Source organism: Eulemur rufifrons, chromosome 16 (genome assembly GCF_041146395.1).
Source record: "Eulemur rufifrons isolate Redbay chromosome 16, OSU_ERuf_1, whole genome shotgun sequence".
NCBI classification, from domain to species: domain Eukaryota; kingdom Metazoa; phylum Chordata; class Mammalia; order Primates; family Lemuridae; genus Eulemur; species Eulemur rufifrons.
In genome coordinates, this window is record NC_090998.1 from 2,513,789 (window position 1) to 2,535,284 (window position 21,496).

Genomic DNA, 21,496 nt, shown 5'->3' on the forward strand with positions numbered 1-21,496 from the left:
GAGAGAGTTCATTACCACTAGATCTGCCCTGCAAGGAATTCTTAAGGGAGTCCTACAGGGTGAAATGAAAGGACACTGGATAATAATTTGAAGCGATATAAAGAAACAAAGATCTCAATAAATGGGCAATTATAAAAGCTGCCACTATCACAATAATGGTTTGTAACTCCACTTTTTATCTTCTACATGATTTAAGAGACTAATACATTTTTAAATTACTATTCTAAAAGCTAGTATTATTGTAACTTTGTTTGTAACTCCCCATTTTGTTTTCTACATAATTTAAAAGACTAATGCATTGAAAAGAATTATTAGTTTATGTTTTGGGGCACACAATGTATAAAGATGTAATTTGCAGACAGCAACAATGGAAACAGGCGGAGACAGAACTGAAAAGGAGCAGAGTATTTTTGTGTGTTATTGAAGTGAAACTGGTATAAATTCAAATTAGAGTGACATAATTTTAGGACATTAAATATAATCCCCATGGTAACCACAAGGAAAATAATAGCTATACAATATACATAGAAAGAAATAAGAAAGGAATTTAAATGTTTCACTATAAAAAAATCAGCTAAACACAAAAGGGGACAGTGATGCAAGGAAAGAGAGACAAAAAAAGCTATATAGAAAACAAATAGCAAAATCACAGAAATCCCTCTTTATCAATCATTACTTTAAATTTAAGTGGATTAACTCTCGAATCAAAAGACAGAGATGGTAAAATGGATTGAAAATATTAGAGCCAACTGTATGCTGTCTACAAGAGACTCACTTAAGATCCAAAGACACAAATAAATTTAAAGTGAGTGATAGAAACAGATATTCCACGCAAATAGTAGCCAAAAAAGAGCAGAAGTGGCTACAATAAAATAACAAAAAACAGCCTTTAAATGAAAAAAAGGTGTAAGAGACAAAGAAAGACATTATATGTTAATAAAACAGTCAATATAGCAAGAAGATATAACAATTATAAATAGTTACACACCTAATAATGAACCATCAATATATGTGAAACAAAACTTCAGACACACTTGAAGGGAGAAATAGGCAGTTCTACAATAAGAGTTGGAGACTTCAATACCTCACTCTCAATAATGGATTTAGTAACCAGACAGAAGATAAATAAGGAAATAGAGGACTTAAACAACACAATAAACCAACTATATCTAACAGACATATACAGAACACTCTATCCAATAACAACAACATACACATTCATCTCAAGTGCATGTGGAACATTTTCCAGAATAGACCATATACTAGGCCACAAATTAAGTCTCAACAGATTTATTTATTTATCTTAATTTTTCTAGATGCAGGGTCTCATTCTGTCACCCAGGCTGGTGTGCAGTTGTGTGATCATAGCTGACTCTAACCTCCAACTCCTGGGCTTAAGCAATCCTCCCACCTCAGCCTCCTAAGTAGCTAGGACTACAGGCACACACCACCATGTTCACCTAATTTTTAATATATTATAAAAGATAGATATCATACAAAGTATCTTCTGAAACCACAACAGGATGAAATTAGAAATCAATAAAAGAAGGAAAGTTAGAAAATTCACAAATTTGTGGAAATTAAACAATGCACTCTTAAACAACCAATGGATCAAAGAAAAAAAATCACAAGGGAAATTGGAAAATACTTAGAGTCAAATGAAAACAAAAATACAACATACCAAAACTTGTGAAAGCAGTGCTAAGGGGAAATTTTATAGCTATAAACTCTATGTTAAAAAACAAAATACATCTTAAATTAATAATCTAACTTTACAACTTAAGAAATTAGAAAAAGAAGAACAAACTAAACCAAAAACTAGAACAAACAGGGAAATATAAAAATTAGAACAGCAATAAATGAAATAGAGAATGGAAAAACAATAGAGAAAATCAATGAAACCAAAAGTTGGTTCATTGAGAATATCAACAAAATTCACAAAGCTTTAGCTAGATGGACTAAGAAGAAAAAAGAGAAGACTCAGATTACTAAGATAAAAAATGAAAGTGGAGACTTTACTACTGATTCTACAGAAATAAAAAAGATTATAAGAGAGTACTATGAACAATTGTACACCAACAAATTGGAAAACCTAGAGGAAATGAACAAATTCCCACAAAAACAAAACTTACCAAGACTAAATTATGAAGAAATAGAATATCTGAATCAACCTGTAACTAGCAACAAGATTAAATCAGTAATCAAAAATCTCCTGAGGCCGGGCGTGGTGGCTCACGCCTGTAATCCTAGCACTCTGGGAGGCCAAGGCGGGTGGATCGCTCGAGGTCAGGAGTTCGAGACCAGCCTGAGCAAGAGTGAGACCCCGTCTCTACTAAAAATAGAAAGAAATTATATGGACAACTAAAATATATATATACAAAAAATTAGCCGGGCATGGTGGTGCATGCCTGTAGTCCCAGCTACTCGGGAGGCTGAGGCAGGAGGATTGCTTGAGCCCAGGAGTTTGAGGTTGCTGTGAGCTAGACTGACGCCACAGCACTCACTCTAGCCCGGGCAACAGAGTGAGACTCTGTCTCAAAAAAAAAAAAAAAAAAAAAAATCTCCTGACAGGCCGGGCACAGTGGCTCACGCCTGTAATCCTAGCACTCTGGGAGGCCGAGGCAGAAGGATTGCTCGGGGTCAGGAGTTCGAGACCAGCCTGAGGAAGTATGAGAGCCCGTCTCTACTAAAAATAGAAAGAAATTAGATGAACAACTAAAAATATATATAGAAAAAAATTAGCCGGGTATGGTGGCGCACGCCTACAGTCCCGGCTACTCGAGAGGCTGAGGCAGGAGGATGGCTTAAGCCCAGGAATTTGAGGTTGCTGTGAGCTAGGCTGACACCATGGCACTCTAGCCTGGGCAACAGAGTGAGACTCTGTCTCAAAAAAATAAAAATAAAAATAAAAATCTCCTGACAAAGAAAAACCCTGTACCTGATGGCATTGCTGGTGAATTCTACCAAACATTTAAAGAACTAAAACCAATCCTTTTCAAACTTTTTCAGAAAATTGAAGAGGAGAGACTACTTCCTACTCATTCTATGAGACCAGCGTTACCCTGATACCAAAGCCAGACAAAGACACTATAAGAAAATTACAGACCAGTATCTTTTATGAACATTGATGTAAAAGTCCTCAACAAAATACTAGCGAACCAAATTCAGCACCTTATTAAAAGGATTATACACCATAACCAAGTGGGATTTATTCCTGGAATGCAAGGATGGTTCAATATATGAAAATTGATCAATGTAATATACCACATTAACAGAATGAAGGGAAAAAAACAAATGATCATCTTAATTGATGCAAAAAAATGTATTTGGCAAAATTCAACACATTTTCATGATGAAGATACTCAACAAACTAGGAATATAAGAAAATTACCTCAACATAATAAAAGCCATATATGAGAAGCCCACAACAAGCATCACACTCAATGGTGAAAGACTAAAAGCTTTTCATCTAAGATCAGGAACAAAGTAAGGAGGCTTTCGTTCACCACTTTTATTCAACATAGTACTGGAAGTGCTAGCCAGAGCAATTAGGCAAGAAAAAGAAACAAAAGCCATCCAAGTTGGAAAGTATGAAGTAAAATTATTGCTGTTTATTTTATTTTCTATGTAGAAAACCTGAAAGATTTCTCACACACAAAAAAGTTAGAACTAATAAATCAATTCAGCAAAGTAGCAGGATACAAAGTTATCACATAAAAATCAGTTGCATTTCTGTACACTGCCAATGAACAATCTGAAAAGGAAATTATGAAAACAATTCTATTTACAGTAGCACCAAAAAGAATATATTTAGGAATTAACCAAGGAGATGAAAACTTGTACTATGAAAACTACAAAAACATTACTGAAAGAAATTACAGAAGACATAAATAAATGGTCACATACCCCATGTTCATGGATTAGAAGACTTCATATTTTAAGGTGTCAATACTACCCAAAGCAATCTGAAGCTTCAATGCAATTCTTATCAAAATCTCATGCTCACTTTGGCAGCCATATACTAAAATCCCAATGATGTTTGTTGCCAAAATAGAAAAACCCATCCTAAAATTCATTCAGAATCTCAGGGGACCCCCAAATAGCCAAAATAATCTTGAAAAAGAAGAACAAGCTAGAGGGCTCACACATCCTGATTTCAAAACTTAGTACAAAAACTTACAAAGTACAGAAGTCTAAACAGTATGGTAATGGCATAAAGGTGGACATACAGACCAAAGGACTAGAATAGAAAGCCCAGATATAAACCCCATATATAGTCAGTTGATCCTTGAGAAGGGTGCCACGACCATTCAGCGGGGAAGAGGGCAGTATCTTCAACAGATGGTTCTGGGAAAACTGTGTATCCACATGCAAAAGAATGAAGTTATATCCTTATCTAATACCACATACAAAAATTACCTCAAATTGGATGAAAGTCCTAAATATAAGAGCTAAAATAATAAAACTCTTAGAGGAAGAAGGTAGGGGAAAATCTTCATGACATTGGAGTTGGCGATGATTTCTTATATATGACACCAAAGGCACAGAAAACAACAACAACAAAAAAAATAGCCCATTTGGCCACATGAGCCTTAGCTGAAGATTGGAAGCTGAGGATTCCCCTCGTCTGGGCCATGTCTGGCTGTCACCCTCCAGAGGGCGAGCAGGACAACGAATGTCCATGATACCTGATTCCAGAACTTTGCAAACATTTTTACCATTTGGGCTGGGTCACTGGAACTGGAGGAGGCATTAGCTTGAAGCATGGCAATGACATCTACATTGCTCCTTCAGGAGTGCAAAAGGAACGAATTCAGCCTGAAGACATGTTTGTTTGTGATATAAATGGAAAGGACATAAGTGGACCTTCGCCATCTAGGAAGCTAAAAAACAGCCAGGGTCCCCCTCTTTTCATGAATACTCACACAACAAAAGGAGCAGGGGCATGATTCACACCCACCCTATAGCTGCTGTCATGGCTGCTCTTCTCTTTCCAGGATGGGAGTTTAAAATGACATACCAAGAGATGACAAAAGGAACAAGGAAATGCACCTCAGGGGGGATTATAGATATGATGGTATGTTAGTGGTACCCATTACTGAGAGCACACCTGAGGAGAAAGACTTGAAAGAGCGAACGGTTCATGCAGTGAATGAATACACGGACTCCTGTGCATACCAGTCAGACGTCATGGAGTACATGTGTGTGGAGAAACACGGGAAAAGGCTAAAACCATGTGTGAGTGTTTTGATTGTTTGTTTAATATTGCTGTATCAATGAAAAAAGTAGGACTTGATCCTACACGGCTCCCAGTTGGATAAAATGGAATTGTGTAAGCCAAAGGAAGTTTAATTATATACATAGGTAAAGCTAAACTTAATTGTTACTTAAATGAGACCAGGCGTGGTGGCTCATGCCTGTAATCCTAGCACTCTGGGAGGCCGAGGCAGGAGGATCGCTCGGGGTCAGGAGTTCGAGACCAGCCTGACGAAGTATGAGACCCCGTCTCTACTAAAAATAGAAAGAAATTAGATGAACAACTAAAAACATATATAGAGAAAAATTAGCTGAGCATGGTGGTGCCCGCTTACAGTCCCAGCTACTCGAGAGGCTGAGGCAGGAGGATTGCTTGAGCCCAGGAGTTTGAGGTTGCTGTGAGCTAGGCTGACACCATGGCACTCTAGCCTGGGCAACAGAGCGAGACTCTGTCTCAAAAAAAAAAAAAATATTACTTAAATGAAACTTGACTATTTTTTAAATGAACTAAAAATTTCCATTCTAATATTTGTCACTAAATACTGCAAACAGTCACCTTGAATCTCTTCTGACATTGGATGGTATTTGCTTATATTCTTAATTTTAAGTGATAGGGCAGTGGAATAAAAATTTTATACTTAAGAAAACAGCCTAATCGAACTTCAAGAAAGTTAAAATTTTGTGCATCAAAAGACATTCTCAACAGAGTAAAAATAACCCACAAAATGGAAGAAAATATTTGTAAATAGACTTGAATAGATGTTTCCTCAAAGAAGACATACAAATGACCAGCACACTAAAAGATGGTCAAAAATCACTAATCACTAGGGAAATGAAAATTGAAATTACAGTAAGCTAGCACCTCACACCTGTTAGGAAGGCTACCACAAGCAAACAAAACAAAACAAAGCAAACAGGCCAGGCCCAGTGGCTCATACCTGTGGTCCCAGCTACTCGGGAGGCTGAGGCAGGAGGATCACTTGAGCATAAGAGTCAAAGTTACAATGAACTATGATCGCACCACTGCACTCCAGCCTGGGTGACAGGGAGAGATCTTGTCTCTGAAAACATTTTCTTAAATAAATGGATAAACACAAAATAAGTGTTGGTAAGAAGGTGGAAAATTGGAAACCTATGCACTGTTGGCAATGTAAAATGGCAGTCACTGTGGAAAACAGTATGGCAGTTCCTCAAAAAATTAAAAGTAGAATTACCATGTGATTCAGCAATCCCACTTCTGGGTATATTCCCAAAGAGCTGAAAGCAGGGTCTCAAGGACATTTGTACACCTGTGCTCATAGCAGCACTATTCACAGTAGCTAAGACATGCAAGCAACCTAAGTGTTCATCCGGAGATGAATGGATAAGGAAAACATGGTCTATACACGCAAATGGCTGTTAGTCTTAAAAAGAAGGAAATTCTACAATTTGCTACAACGTGGATGAACCTAGAGGACATTATGCTAAGGGAAATAACCCAGTCACAAAAATACACATATGGTATGATTCTACTTATATGAGATATTTCATGTAGTCAAACTCATGCAGACAGAAAATGGAATGGTGGTTGCAGGGCTGGAGAGAGGGAAACGGAGAGTCGTTGTTTAACGCGGACAGAGTTCAGTTTTACAAGATCAAAAGCGTTCTGGAGATGATGGTGATGATGGCTGCACATCATGAATGTATTTAATGCCACTTAGAATGGCTAAAATGATCAATTTTATGTTATATGTATTTTACCACAATATGGGATGGACACTGAGCGGCAATAACAGAAAGAAGGGGATTCCTCCCAGAGTGCCATTCTTTGGTGCAGCGGGAGTTCTTTGGCCTGCTGGAGGCTTGGTGGCGCTCACCTAGGCAGCCCGCACGGACGGGCCTCTGCCTCGCCCTCTGGCAGCGCCCTGCTGCTGGGTTAGTTCTGCCCCACACGCTGGCAGGTTCCCTCGGAGGCAGACTGCACGCTTCCGCGGCAGACGTGCCACTCTTACGTCCTTCCTTGTTCACTCTCCCTCAGACCTAGAGGTAGAAGCTGCTTTCTGCAGTTGCTACTTCTGGGTGCCTTCGAGTTCTCTTCCTGCCTCTTTAAGTAGTTAACCACCTTTTACTAGTCAATGAGTCTTTGTATTAAATTCTCCCTGCTCAAATTACTGGTGTGGCTCTGTCCCTGACTGAGCCCTGACCAATCCACCACCTTGGGTCAGGGCCTTGCTGTTCCCTCTGCCTGGAACAATCTCTATCGGGACAGGAAAATACTGAAACGTAGCTGCTGACTGATGGCTGTTTCTGTCCAGACTGCCGTCCCATCTCTCCTTTGCAACAAGATGGCACAGACCCAACCACTGGGAACCACCATCTGCAACCAGGACAAGCCCAGGGAGAGTGGACATGGTAGGTTTACCTGAGATATAAATCAGACTGAGTTTGGACTCTCAATGAATCTGCCTGAGAACAGTTTTACCACTACCCACAGGCCCTAGAAACAGCATCAAGCTTCTCTGAGAGCATGTGGTTATACTCCATGTGCCCAAAACTATTTATTGAATCCCTACTATGTTCCAAAAACTGTTTCTAGGCACTGGGTACACAGCCAACACTTGGCTGGGATTCACCCCTAAAATGTCCCACAGATCTGAGAGGCAATTGCTCTTCTACATAACTCCAGACATGCATTGGGTACAGCCTCACCCACAGGGTGCTGGCCTTCCCACAAACCCAACTGAGTTTTAGAAGGGGGCTTCCCAGGGCCTTGCACACAGTTGTGCGTGTTGCTTGGTGCGCACAGATGCGGTGAGCACTGAAGATGGTATCAGGCAGCTTCAGTGGCTGAGCCTTGTGCCTGCTGGGAGTTGTGTGAGTCCAGAGGGCACTTACTCGTAATCGTATGTGCAACTGATGGTGCTGGGATCCCAGGTCCCACATAGCTGAGCCCAAATGCAGAACAGGATGGATCTCTTCAGGACAGTGAGCATTTTTCCAGGGCCAGCCTGTGCAGGAGCTTTCTTATCTAGGGAGGAGGGGCAGGAGCTGCAGTAGCAGTGGTCTTAGTCTCGGGCACTCTCTGCTAAGACTTTCTCAGGCCTCTTACAATGTAGCCAGGTCAGCTGCTGCAAGAAGGCAAAGGATAACTGTTTCTGGGATGGAAGAAAAGCAGGTCTCCACAGATGCCTAATGCTGAGACCGTTCAGCCTTCCTTGGCTCCTGTACCGTTGTGGGGGGCCCTAGACTCAGTGTTAGTGTTCTTATGTGCATAACAAATTTCAACACACTTAGCAGCTCAAAACAATACATATATATCATCTCACAGTTCCTGTGGGTCAGGAAACTGTGTGTGGGTCCTTTGCCCGTGGTCTCGCAAGGCTATAATGAAGGTATACACTGGGCTGTATTCTCATCTGGAGGCTCGACTGGGGAACACTCCACTTCAAAGTTCATTCAAGTTGTTGGCAAAAGTCAATTCCTGTGCAGTTCTATGACCAAGGTCCCCATTTTGCTACTGGCCGTTAGCTGGGGCCACTCTCAGCACTAAGAGGCTGCCTGCAATTCCTCGCCGTGTCTCTCCCTCCATCAGCCTTCTCATAACATGGCAACTTCCTTCCTCAAAGCCAGCAAGGGAGAGTCTTTCACTCTAGTCTACTAACATGGACTTCCACGTAACATGCTGGGATCACAGGAGTGGCATGCTTTGCCTTGTCCTACTGGTTGGCAGCAAGTCACAGCCCCCGCCTGCACTCAGAAGGAGTCAGAAGGAGGGGACTGCACAAAGGCCTGGACAACCGGAGGCAGAAAATGAGTGGGTGTCATCTCAGGGTCTGTAGGCCATGGATGGCCTCAGAACCAAGACTATACTAGAAGAAAATCTTCACTACATTCAACAGGTGATCGGGGACATCGTGCTCACTTGGACAGCACAGAGCGTACCCAGCAAGGCCGGGCTCCTGGGTGCCCTCTACTCCATATCTCACCCTGAGGCCCTGGAAGGAGCCCAAGCCTTGGGCACAGGATGGTCCCTCAAATTACTTTGGGGGATGATATGCCTAGCACAGGGTGAGGTGACTGACCATACCTTCTCTGCAATGTCCTTATTCTCACCCCCATCTTTGCCCCTCCAAATGTGAAGAGCTTTAGCCATGTCTGGTCAAGCTTCCTTGTGCTTGCAAACAACAAGACTCAGCAGGGAGCCCCAAAGAGGGGTTCATAACCTCTACATAGATCTGAGCTGGGCTGCAGCCATCTTGGTAGACAGGCCGGGTCTGGAGCAAGGCATGATTCTTGGTGCAGTGAAACCCAGCGGATTGCTTCCACTGAACCTCATTCCCACCCATCCTCTCCCCGGTGGGACTCAGCCACATTTATTTAGTCCTCACTGGAGCCTCAAGCGAGGTGTCAAGACTAGCCCACACCTAGGAGCTTGGGGAACCCCCAGGGGCAGAACCAGGGTGAACCTACCCTGCAAGTCCACTCTAGAATTTTCCTTTGGAGAAAATTGTCTTCTCTGTATTTTAATAGAAACAAATACTGGAGAAGCCAGAGTACAAGTGAATCAATTTAAAGCTCTTAGTTCTAAGTGTATGGAAACTCTTCCTGATTGGAAGATCCTGGAAGGATGAAGTGACAAGCTCAGTGTCACAGCCTTATGATGAGGATGAAATTAGGCAGCCTGGGGGAAAGAGCTCTTCAATGTCACCTGTTGCATACCACCCACCCACAGTAAGACAACCTCAGCCTGGCTGTAGAGAAAGAAAACAAGAACAGCAAACATTTATTTTTTAAAGGAGAAAATCAAAGAAGGTTAGCAGGAGGAGGTGCTGCCCCAGACACAATATTTAGAGAAACACAAACAGCATAGTTCAAGTGGGAAAAGATTTTAAGTAAGAAGGCTGCTTTTCCTCCCAAACGTCAGTTCATCCAAAACTTAAAGCTGGAAATGCCCTTCAACAGGTAATGGTGAATGCTGTACATGAAGAAGCCTGTGCAGAAGATGATGATGAGCAAGGACAGGGTGATAAGGGTGTAGATGGACATCCGCTTCTCCATGGTCGCCCGGATCAGGCAGAGGTAGGGGCCGGGGCAGTCATAGGTGCTGCAGTTAGTGACGGCTTGTGTCACCAAGGGCAGGTGCTGAAACATGAGAAGGAATAAAAACACACACTGGGCACCCACCTGCAGGAGGAAGTACAGGAGGTACAAAAGCAGAAGCATCTTCTCCTGGTGGAAGTTCAGGATGGAATGCTCCTTGGAAGAGAGGATGTGTTCCTGGATCCCCGTCATGGAGCCCTCCTCTGCTGCACCTACCACCAAGTCCATCGACTTCATCTTGAGCTGCTTGTGCCGAATCTGAGCCATGAGGAATTCCATGAGGAAGAAGAGAGTGGTGAAGATGAAGAAGAAGAAGTACCAAATTCCCGTGACAGGGTTGGTAAAGTTTTTTTCAAAACACTCAATCAAGCACGGATAGGTGATGTTGCCATGGCACCAGAAATCTTCATGGATGTGTGCCCAGGGCATGCGGACCACGTACACCACCACCCCGTACAGGGCGATTAAGCCAAACCACAGCTGCCGCCCAATGTAGTAGCCAGACTTGTCACCAGCCACAGAGTGCAGCACAGGGATCAGTCCAGCCACTGCTGCCGCAGCCATGTCCTCAGACTTTCAGGGGCCCGCCGGCATCGGAGACCAGGAGAACTCTGACAGTGCCTTAGGAGGGAGAGGAATGCAAAGAGAATTCGGGGTCAGAAAGTGAGAGCAGTTGCCAAGAATTGTAAGCACATCCAAGAAGCCTGCTCAGGTTTTAGACCCATCACCAGCTCTGTTTCAGACCTTAACAACTAACCCGAACAGCAGTGTTTGCAGGCTCACAACGTGGCCACGCCGCTCTGCATTCAGTCCGTAATAAAGGCTGTCCTCCTCGGGACACCACGGCCCAAGCGCATGATAATTACACGTGTAGAGGTCAGGGATCAAACCTATTCACATTCACAAAGCCCGTCTCATCCAGCAGAGAGCATCACATTTAACAAGAACCTAATTATACTTGGTAAGTGGACAAAGGACAGAAGGAACAAATACAGGAATTCAGCAATTCTTGTTGTGTCTGACTATTCTAAATGCTCTGTGGAAATCTCTACACTTTGCACTTTTGCCAGAAAATTTCCTAAGCACACAGTGCACTGGCTTCTCTCTACAACTCTTCAGAATGTACCTATCACTGCACTTTATTTATAATAAAAATAACATTGACCATTAATTGACTATCTGTATATGGCAAGCCTTGTCCTGGAGGTTTAGATAACAATATCTCTACAGAAGGGTAAAACATTTCAAATCTTTTTATTAGCTTAATTTGGGTAACTGCCAATGTTTGTCTTCCTTTATGTAAGTTCCTATATGTAATAGTGACCAGTCATTTGACTTGAAGTTTACATTCTTAATAAGCATTTAGGTTTTTTAGTGTGGTAAAATATGCAGAACATAAAATTTACCATTTTAACCATTTTTAAGTGTACAGTTCAGTGGCATTAAGCACATTCCCATTGTTGGCCGCCATCACCACCATTCATCTCCAGACTTACCAAACTGAAACTCTGTCCCCATTAAACACTAACGCCCATTCCCCTCCTCCAGCCCCTGGCAGCCACCGTTCTGCTTTCTGGTTGTCAGATGTGACTACCTTAAGTGCCTCATATAAGTGAAATCGTACAATATTGTCCTTTTGTGACTAGCTTATTTTACTCAGCTATTATAATATCCTCAAGGTTCATGCATGTTGTAGCATGTGCTAGAATTTCCTTCCTTTTAAAAGCTGAATAATATTCCACGATGTGTATATATCACATTCTATTTATCCATTCATCTGTCAATGGACACTTGGGTTGTTTCCACCTTTTGGCCATTGTGAATAAAGCTACGTACAAGTATCTGTTCCAGTCCCTGCTTTTGCTTATTTTGGATATATGACCAGAGGTGGAATTGCTGGGTAATAAGATAAATCTACGTTTAATTTTTTGAGGAATCACCATACCATTTTCCACAGCAACAGCACCATTTTACATTCCCAGTGCACAAGGGTTCTGGTTTCTCCACATCCTCACCAACATTTGTTATTTTCTGGTTGGGTTTTTGTTTGTTTGTTTGCATATTTTAACAATGTTTTTATTGAAAAATTGTCACAGCTAGTGTGAAAGACTCTCTTTAAAAGACTTGGTGATATTTTAAAATTATCTCCCAAGCATCAGATCACATTCAAGCAGACCACACATAGGAATTAGGGGGCAGCTCCGGCCTGGTGGGCGCAGGAAGAGCTGTGGGGCTGCCCGGGATGGTGGGCCGCCAAGGACAAGAGCAGAGGAGCTCACTGGAATGGTGGAGAAACAGTGGGTTTATGGAGCACTTACTATGGGCCAGGCATTGGGCTGCAAATGGACGGTTATGAGTTCATTATGTCAGTTATTCCTTGGACCAAGCTCATGGGATAGGTATAATTATTCTTGTCTTACAAGAGTTAGATTTAGCATGGTTGAGTAATTCTCGCACAATTACGCATCCCAGTAAACGTAGGTGCCTGGATGAGAGCCCGGCAGCGCCCACCTGGGCAGGCAGGGGCGGGGCGCCCGGCCGCCCCCTTCGGCCCGCGCCCGTGGAAGGGGCAAGCGAGCGCCGGCGCACGGACCGTTGCCTGCCTGCCTTCCTTCCACAACAGCTTAGTGGCCGAGTCCCAGTTAGCTCCAACTACAGAGTCCAAGGCCCAGCGACTGTGCGGAGCGATGACTATAAGCCGGGCTTGCACTGCCCGGCCGGCTTTCCTGAGACCCGGCCCCGCCGCCCGGTCCCGCCCGCGGCCTCGGCTCCCAGCCCGGCGCCCCGGCCTACCTGCGCCTGCGCCCGCCGGGAGCCGCCTGCCCGCCAACCGCCCGGCCGCGGCCCATTGGCCGCGCCCCCTGCCCGTCTCCGCGCGCTCCACGAATCACCAGTCCCGCCACCTGGGACCCCGCAAACCTCGGCCCGGAGCCGAGAGGCGGGGTCCGGACTGGGCGGGAGCCCGCTCTGAAGACTCCGAGACGCCGCTGTCGCGACCGGCCGCTTGCTCCCGTCCGCTCCTGGGCTCGCACGTCCCGGCGGTCTGGACCTGACCGTCAGTAGCTCAGCCAGGGTCGTCGGTACCTTCCGCGTCTCTCCAAACCTCCAGCCCCTCTCCCGCACTCGCGTCTCATCTTGTACTTTTAAGTTGAAAAAACAAAACCCAAAACAAACAAAAGGAAAAAAACACACACACAGAAATCGCGGCCTGTTTTCCTTCCAGATCCACAAACCCGTTTCCATCTCTGTTTATCTCCTCTTTCTTCCCCTTGTCTCAATGGCGCAAAGGCAGCCACCCTTCTCTTAGACGGCCAGTCTCCCCCGGGAGAGTTGCAGACCCCTCCCCAGGCAGTTTCGGGGACCCTGCGCGTGAGCCGGCCCCTCTCCCCTGAATCCTCAGTTTTGGCCGCTCCGGAATCTTCCCATCAGCGTCCAAACAGCGTCCGGGTCCGGGCGCCCTCCCCACGTGGCACACTCCGGCCTGCACCGGCTGCCGCCACCTCCTCCCTCGGACTCCGGCCGCCGCTCCGGCTGGTGAGGGCGGAACCTCCGTCCCCAGTAGGGGAATGACCGACTCGCTGTCCGTGTGTGTGTGTGTGTGTGTGTGTGTGTGTGTTTGCGCGCGTGTGTGTGTGTGTTTTGTCCTGCCTGAAATCTCAGACCTACAATTCTATTAGACATATTCATGGTATATTTATTTTCCTTTCCTGATAGTTTTAATTTTAATTTTATGGTTTAACACCATAGATCATATTATAATAAGCTGCCATACATTCTTTGAAGTTAAAATTTCCAAATAGACAAAAGAAACACCTGGCTCAATTTGTGTTTAACTCAAAAGGCCATTTCAAAGAAATGATTATGGAAGTGTTGGTCAAAATTGTGAAAAAATAGTATGTAGTCATTTAGCTCTAAATCCTCAGTGACTGGCATAAAGTAGATCTCAGTGACTGCTTGCTGAGTGTGTGAATGACTGATACAGAGCTAGGACGTTCAAGACGTTATGTACTCGATAAACACAGCATCGCCTGACCCTGTGTGCCTGCCATCACGTTCCAGAAATGTGTGCTGAAAATGAAAATGGGCGACGCATTGGGATGATGGAGGTGTAGGTGGATTTCGTTCTTTTTAATATATTTTAATAGCATTACAGTGAATACAAACCGGGGAGAAGTGCCAGAGCTCTCAGTAATACAGTTCTGTGTTCTCCGTGTTTAATTTGTTGGAGGCGGTCTTGGTAATCTATTGCTGTGAATCAAGCCATTTCAAAACCTAGTGACTTAGAACAGCAATGCTTTGCTATTTCCAGTGCCTGGTCAGCCTGCTCTGTTCCACGAGCCGTCAGACTGGTGTCTTGTGAAGCCACAGTGGACGGCAGCTGGGCTGAGCGGGGCTCTGACACGGCCCCCCACAGAAACCAGCCTTTCAGCAGGAGCTTCCTGACTGCATGGCAGCTGGCTCCCCCCAGAGCACAGAAGCAGTGACAGCGCTGCCTCGGAAGCCCCACAAGGTCACTTCTGCCATCTCAGACTTGAGGGGGTAGGAAAGAGACCCCACCTCTTGATGGGAGGAGAGACGAGCCTTGCGCAAACTCGTGCAAGGCGGGAGATGCAGTTACGGGCATCTGGGAACAGTCTGCCACTGGGGGCTTTAGTGACCTTTCCTTCCTGAAGTTGCAGAGTCGCCCATTTGGAGGCACTCTTGCTTAGCAGGCAGCCTGGTGAGTAGACCCTAAGGACAGTGTTTCATAAAACCTGAGTGCTCATTTTAAATACCTCCATTAAAATGAACACCAAAATGAGCAGCGGAGTCTGGAGCACATGCGAGGGTGACCTGAGGCACAGCCAGAGGCAATGATCCCAGCTGCCCACCAGGGCTCCTGAACCTTGACCACAGCCCCCCGCAGGGGCACGATCCATTTCTCTCTCTCTGCAGTATTACCTGAAGGTTTTATTTTTTGCACTGGAAGTTCATAAAAATTATTTTTAGTGTAGTTATTTTTATTGTTGTAAATAAACATAACATAAAATTTACCCTCTTTCCCATTTTAAGTGTACAGTTCTATGACATTAAGACCATTCACACTGTTGGGAAGCCATCACCACCATCCATCTCCAGAACATTCTTCTCTTCCCCAGCTGAAACTCTGTACTCACCGAACACTAACTCCCCATCCCTTCGCCCCCAGGCCCCGGCAAACATTGTTCTTCTCTCTACTTCTATGAGTTTGACTAGGAACCTCAAGTGAGAAGAATCACAGGTATTTGTCCTTTTGTGTCTAGTTTATTTCACTTAGCATACTGTCTGCAAGGTTCATCTGTGTGGCAGCGTGTACCAGAATTCCATTCCTTTTTAAGGTTGAATAATATTCTATTGTATATATAGACCATATTTTGTTTATCCATTCATCCATCAGTGGACATTTGGGTTGTTTCCACCTTTTGACTATTGTAAATAATGCTGCTGTGAACATGGGTGTGCAAATATTAAAAATGATTTTAAAGGATAATTAATGCCACTAATATTTACTGAGCATATGCTATGTGCCAGTTGCTGTGCTGGGTGCTGGGGCTACAACAAACAAGACTGCAGACATGGGCAGCCACCTCCCAGAGCTTACAGGCTAAAGGGGGAGACAGAGAAGGCTACAGGTGAGGTCAGCATGTTGCAATAACTGTCAGGACAGGAATAATGGGGTGCCCTGTGGGCACATGGGTTAGACCCCACCCAACCTCCAAAAAAAGGCTTTCCGTATTGTGTGACTTGGAACCTGAAATCTGAAAAGTGAGCGTGGCACAGGGTGTGGGGGGCAGACCAGAGCAGGCAGGGTGCACCTGGGTCAGAGGATGAAAAAGGTGGGGCTGGCGGGCAGCCACGCCAGCAGCCACGCAGAAGCCAGAGGGGACAGTACAGGCCCTGTGAGCCTGTTATCAAGTTTGGATTGATTTTAAAAATCACAGGAAGTCAATGAAACATTTCCAGTAGGGAAGCGATAGGATCTAGTCTACGTTTCACTCGATCAGCCCGGCTGCGGTGACAGCGGATCGCACTGGCTGAAGGCAGAAGGCCGGACAGAGAGCTACTGTTCATGCCAAGCCGTCCAGGACGGAGGTCTGAACTAATCGGACCGTGGGGAAGGCAGACAAGGCAATCTGGCGGCTGACTGCACGTAGGAAGTGTGGGGGAAGGTGGCACAGAGGAAGGAAAACACAGGTAGTTATTAAACAGTTTAAGCATAAATCGAGGTGCAGCAAAATACTGATGCTATCGAGCGGGGTCTGGTGTTAACGTCAGCCCTTCTCCAAGGACCTGGGGCTTCATCTCTGTCTTGGGCTGCTCGGATCTTTCTTGTCAGCCGGGTTTGCCAAAACCTGCTTGATCTCCTCCACAGCCCACATCAAAAGAGCCACTCTCAGAGCACAATCTGTGTCCCACCATCCTCAAGATGGTTTGTTATGAACTCAATTCCCCCGACCTGCCTCAAATTCACATGTTGAAGCCCTAACCCCTAACCTGACTATTTGGAGACAGGGCCCATGAGGAGGCAATGAAGGTTAAGCGAGGTGGTGAGTGCGGCACCCTAATCTGATGGCACTGGTGTTCTTACAAGAAGGGGAAGAGACACCACAGATCTCTTTCTCCACGTGTGCACGGAGAAGAGGCCACGCGAGGACACAGCAGGAGGGCATCCATCTTCTGCAAGCCAGGAGAGGCCTCACCAGAAACCAGCCCTGCCGGCACCTTGGTCTCGGACTTCCAGCCGCCAGAGTAAGCCACCCAGTCTGTGCAGCACAAGCAGACGCATACACAGTCCTCAGAGGTCGGCATTATCACCCCCATCTACAGATGAAGAAACTGAGGTTCGGAGACTCAAACTCTATTTCTCAAACTCTGGCTGTCGCTCTGCTTTACAGCCTGCCGTGCAGATCCACAAAACCACGGCAGTTCAGAGCCCACTCTGAAAAACGCGCCCAGTCGCAGAGGTACTGCAGTCTACTGTGCTGCTCTGTCCTCCTGCGATGGCGCGAGGTAGACTGCAGCAGGAAGAGAGCCTCGTCACAGCCACCCAGGACTCCACATAGACCCCTTCACCTCCCAGGGGCGGCACGTGCCTCTTGCTGTAAATGTACAGAGGAGCCTTTTTTGCTTTGTTTCTAGTTACTTCCATGGATGCTCCCTAAGCTTCCAGGAGCCTGGTTTCCAGTATAGTTGGACATGGGCCCTGCTGAAGCAATTTCTGAAGTTTTAGTTTGAAACAGATGAAATTACTATTTTTATTGGTCAAAATTGGTCAAATATCAGCAACATCATGTAGATCAACCTAATAAATTCACTTGGCCCTCCAATCCTGCCCCTCCTTCTCCTTCAGTAACCTCAGGGCATCCAGGACTCTCAGCTGCCCCCGATCACCCCAGACCCCCTGGAGGCCTCCTCCCACCAGCCCTGGCACTGCCCTGCTCTGGACAGGGACAGAAGCCTGGGAGAGAAGTCCATTAAGGAAGAGAGATGAAATGGTCAGAAAGGTAGGAGGAGAGTGTCAGGCTCAGAACACAAGACTCAAAAATATGGCACCTTAGCATACCAAGTATTTTAAGCTGAAGGAAATTAAGAAACCTCAGAAGCAAGAAGGCCACCTCCTGCCCTTCTCCCCTGAAGCATGGTCACAAAGGAATTCTTGACCTACCTTGCCTGAAAGTCGGTCATAAGACCCTCACTCCAGAGGGGTCCTGCCTACACCCACAGCCAGGAAGCACTGAGGCCAGCACAACATCGTGTTTATGCAGAAGAGAAAGGGGGGAAGTTGTCCATCTGCATTCTCGGTGCCCCCTGGGAAGGACTTGCGAAAGCATAAGGATGTGACAGCCAGGGGTGGGGCCTTACCCTCAGGACCAGCAGGACACAGGAAGCCCATGTCGCGGTGTCAGTAAAGCAGGCTGAGGGCGGAAAGCAATGCTCATGGCCTCTGGGAACAGGTCTGTGATTAGAGCACGTGTCTCAGAGGACAGCTCCTCACTGCCTTCACGCCAGAGGCCAGCACAGAAGTGGGGAATGACTGCCATAAAGCAGCCCAGCCAGAAAGCGTGGGTGGACACTCAAGGACGTGGCAGAGTGGCACCAGTTTGCAGAGTCAGCATAGGGACCTGCCTGCGGGGGTGGGGGCGGCACCATGGAGACCCCCAAATCTCCCACCCATCCGAAGCAACCAGCACTCCCCAATGCCAGCTGTCAAAGACACAGAGAGGCAGGGGTTAGTAACGCCAGGTTAGCACTTCACTCTCTTCTCTGCAGTGTCCCCGGGGCCTAGGTGACCTAGGTGAGTAAGTAAATGAGTAAATAAATAAGTAACAACCCACTTTGGCCGAGAAAGGTGTTTAAGATGGTCACAGTGCCCTCTCTCTAATTAAATAAAGTCATGCCACATTTGCCCCAGGACCAGGTTGCCGAGACCCAAGACTATGACAAGAGTGTGCTCTGACAAACGAGAGCCCAGGTGGGAGGCCCAGTGGTCTCAGAAGCAGCTATCAAGAGGAAATTCTAGGCCGAGCGCGGTGGCTCACGCCTGTAATCCTAGCACCCTGGGAGGCCAAGGTGGGTGGATCGTTTGAGCTCAGGAGTTCGAGACCAGCCTGAGCAAGAGCGAGACCCCGTCTCTACTAAAAATAGAAAGAAATTATATGGACAGCTAAATATATAGAAAAAATTAGCCGGGCATGGTGGCGCATGCCTGTAGTCCCAGCTACTCGGGAGGCTGAGGCAGGAGGATTGCTTGAGCCCAGGAGTTTGAGGTTGCTGTGAGCTAGGCTGACGCCACGGCATTCACACTAGCCTGGGCAACAGAGTGATACTCTGTCTCAGAAAAAAAAAAAAAAAAAAAAGAGGAAATTCTAACCCATATATCTATAGAAACCCCAGACCATCCCAAGGGGATGACATGGTGCTCAGTGCTCAAGGCCCTAGACAAGCCCGGTTGGGCCATCAAGGAGCATCCTGAGGTGGGAGGGAGGAGCCGTGGTGAAACTGTGAAGAGCTGACCAGTACCCCATGCTGGAGATCAAGGAGTGGGACCCCCCTAGGTGGGCAGGATCCCTCACTGAGCCACGGAAACGCTCAGGCGGATCCTGATTTATAAGGAATCAGGACATTGAAGGCATGTCACTGTGCTGCTCTGATCCAACATGGAGGGATGGAACAGGGGTGGTGCCAGGACACGTCCTGGAGGTGGCAGTCCCCCTGCAATGCACCAGCCAACAAGGACAGGACCCAGCGGGCGCTCATTTGGCCAGTGGATGATGTACAAGTCTCACACTGATATATTAGGTGTGAGCAACAACATGCCAGAACCAGGCGGTCTATATGCAGACAACAGACCACAACTTGCACATGGTCTCTCCCGGTTGTGGTCTGTTATGTCCAACTCTCCACCCTGTGCCTTTTTGCATTTAGGGCCCCGGCTGGGCTTGGCTCAAGAAACTCAGCAGATCTTTGTGGACTCCCACCATGGCTTCCCTCTCCACATGCTCCCACCAGCTCCCCTGCCATGACCCCCAAATGACCCAACCACACTTGACTCCTGGCATTTCCTGAAAGAATTCCATGCCTTTCCTTTGTCTGAGTGCCCTCTCTCCTGTCTGCCTCTGTGTCACTCCTCAGCACCCTTCTCAACAGCCATGTCATCAAAAAGCCCTTCAGATTCCAACAGAGGGAACTTCCCTCACCCCCACTCCTCAAACCACTTTGATTCTGAAATGTTTTTTGTTTTTTTTTTTAATTTTTATCTTAGCAACTAACAACAGAACTCTTCTTTAAAAGGTATTTAATATCTATGTTTGGGGAAAATATGTTAATAAGCTTGGTTACCTGGGTTTCCTAGGCATTTCAAACTATAGTCATAAACCTAATGTATCTTATTTTTTCATCAAATTCCTGATAAGAAAGGCTTACATTTCTTTCCAGCAAAACCATCCTAAGCATTTAAATTCCTTTCCTAGACTTTGTTAAATCTTAATTTAAAGATTCCATAAATCAGGCTGGGCGTGGTGGCTCATGCTTGTAATTTTAGCACTTTGGGAGGCTGAGGCTGGAGGATCTCTTGAGGCCAGCAGTTCTAGACCAGCCTGGGCAACATAGGGAGATCCTATCTCAACAAAAAAGATTTTTTAAAATTAGCGGGCTGTGGTGCTGTGCACCTGTAGTCCCAGCTACTCCAGGGGCTGAGGCAGGAGGATCCACTTGAGCCCAAGAGTTGGAGGTTGCAGTGAGCTGTGATGACACCACTGCACTCCAGCCTGGGTGACAGAGCAAGACCCTGTCTCAAAAAAAAAAAAAAAAAAAGGAAGGAAGGAAGGAAAAGAAAAGATTCCATAAATCAAATTATTTGAAAAATCTCAATACTGATTACAAAAGTAATTGAATTCTTTTACACGTTTTGAATTATCTGAATCTATCATCATTCAACTTTTCACATTTTTCAAAATAAGTCATAAGATAATATGAAATTAATATTAAGTGTTTCAAATTAATATCTTAAGGGTAATATGCCAGACTCTCTAACAAGACATTCTTCTAAATATTTCAAATGCCTTAAAAAACAAATAATACGTACACGTTACCATGATAATTTCAAGATTTATTTCTAAACCTCGCACAAAGTAGTACTATCACGGATTTGGTATGCATTTTTCTTATCTCTGTGCTGATTTCTATCCCCTTAATCCTTTTTCCATGCTTACCACTCTGAGGAGACCAGGGTCACCGTCTCCGTGTGGCTGGGGCTGCTCTGTGCAGACTGTGTCTCTGAGCTGGGTGGCAGGTTACAGTTACAGTCAGGGGTTCTGAATCGCAACACAACAACTGGGGCTGCTTCCAGGATGGACCCCTTGAGCCACATTAAAACAAGATGTGGCTTTTCTTGAAGTCTTACAGAACAGGACATTTTTAGTCCATGCCTTTCATTGCAAATCAGTGCCTTACATTTTAAAATCAACCTCTTGGACAACTTCAGCTGCTTAATTTGAAAAAAACGTCATGTACCCTTTTACTCTCTGGTGGGATTCTGCAAGGTTTTTTGTTTGTTTGTTCTTTCTGGATAACAACTCTTATACTGAAATGCATTTCTCTTTGATTATTCTTTGTGTATATTTATCTACATTTTATAAAATGG

The 21,496-nt window shown here is 45.4% G+C and overlaps 1 protein-coding gene and 1 pseudogene across 2 annotated transcripts; one reads left to right on the forward strand and one right to left on the reverse strand.

The window, feature by feature from the left end:
- Nucleotides 1–4,685: 4,685 nt before the first annotated feature.
- Nucleotides 4,686–5,336, forward strand: LOC138396708 (methylthioribulose-1-phosphate dehydratase pseudogene; annotated as a pseudogene).
- Nucleotides 5,337–10,074: 4,738 nt separating this feature from the next.
- LOC138396902 (gap junction beta-3 protein-like) lies at nucleotides 10,075–13,843 on the reverse strand. 2 transcript variants are annotated; one of them, XM_069490666.1, is made up of 2 exons: nucleotides 13,255–13,843; nucleotides 10,075–10,956 (listed from the first exon to the last, which is right to left on the reverse strand). In XM_069490666.1, exon 2 carries the CDS (start codon nucleotides 10,897–10,899, stop codon nucleotides 10,156–10,158), a length of 744 nt encoding a protein of 247 aa, XP_069346767.1. In that variant the 5' UTR covers nucleotides 10,900–10,956; nucleotides 13,255–13,843; the 3' UTR covers nucleotides 10,075–10,155. The 2 variants fall into 2 exon arrangements, with proteins under 2 accessions (XP_069346767.1, XP_069346766.1); XM_069490665.1 differs by having other exon boundaries at nucleotides 13,129–13,843.
- Nucleotides 13,844–21,496: the final 7,653 nt, after the last annotated feature.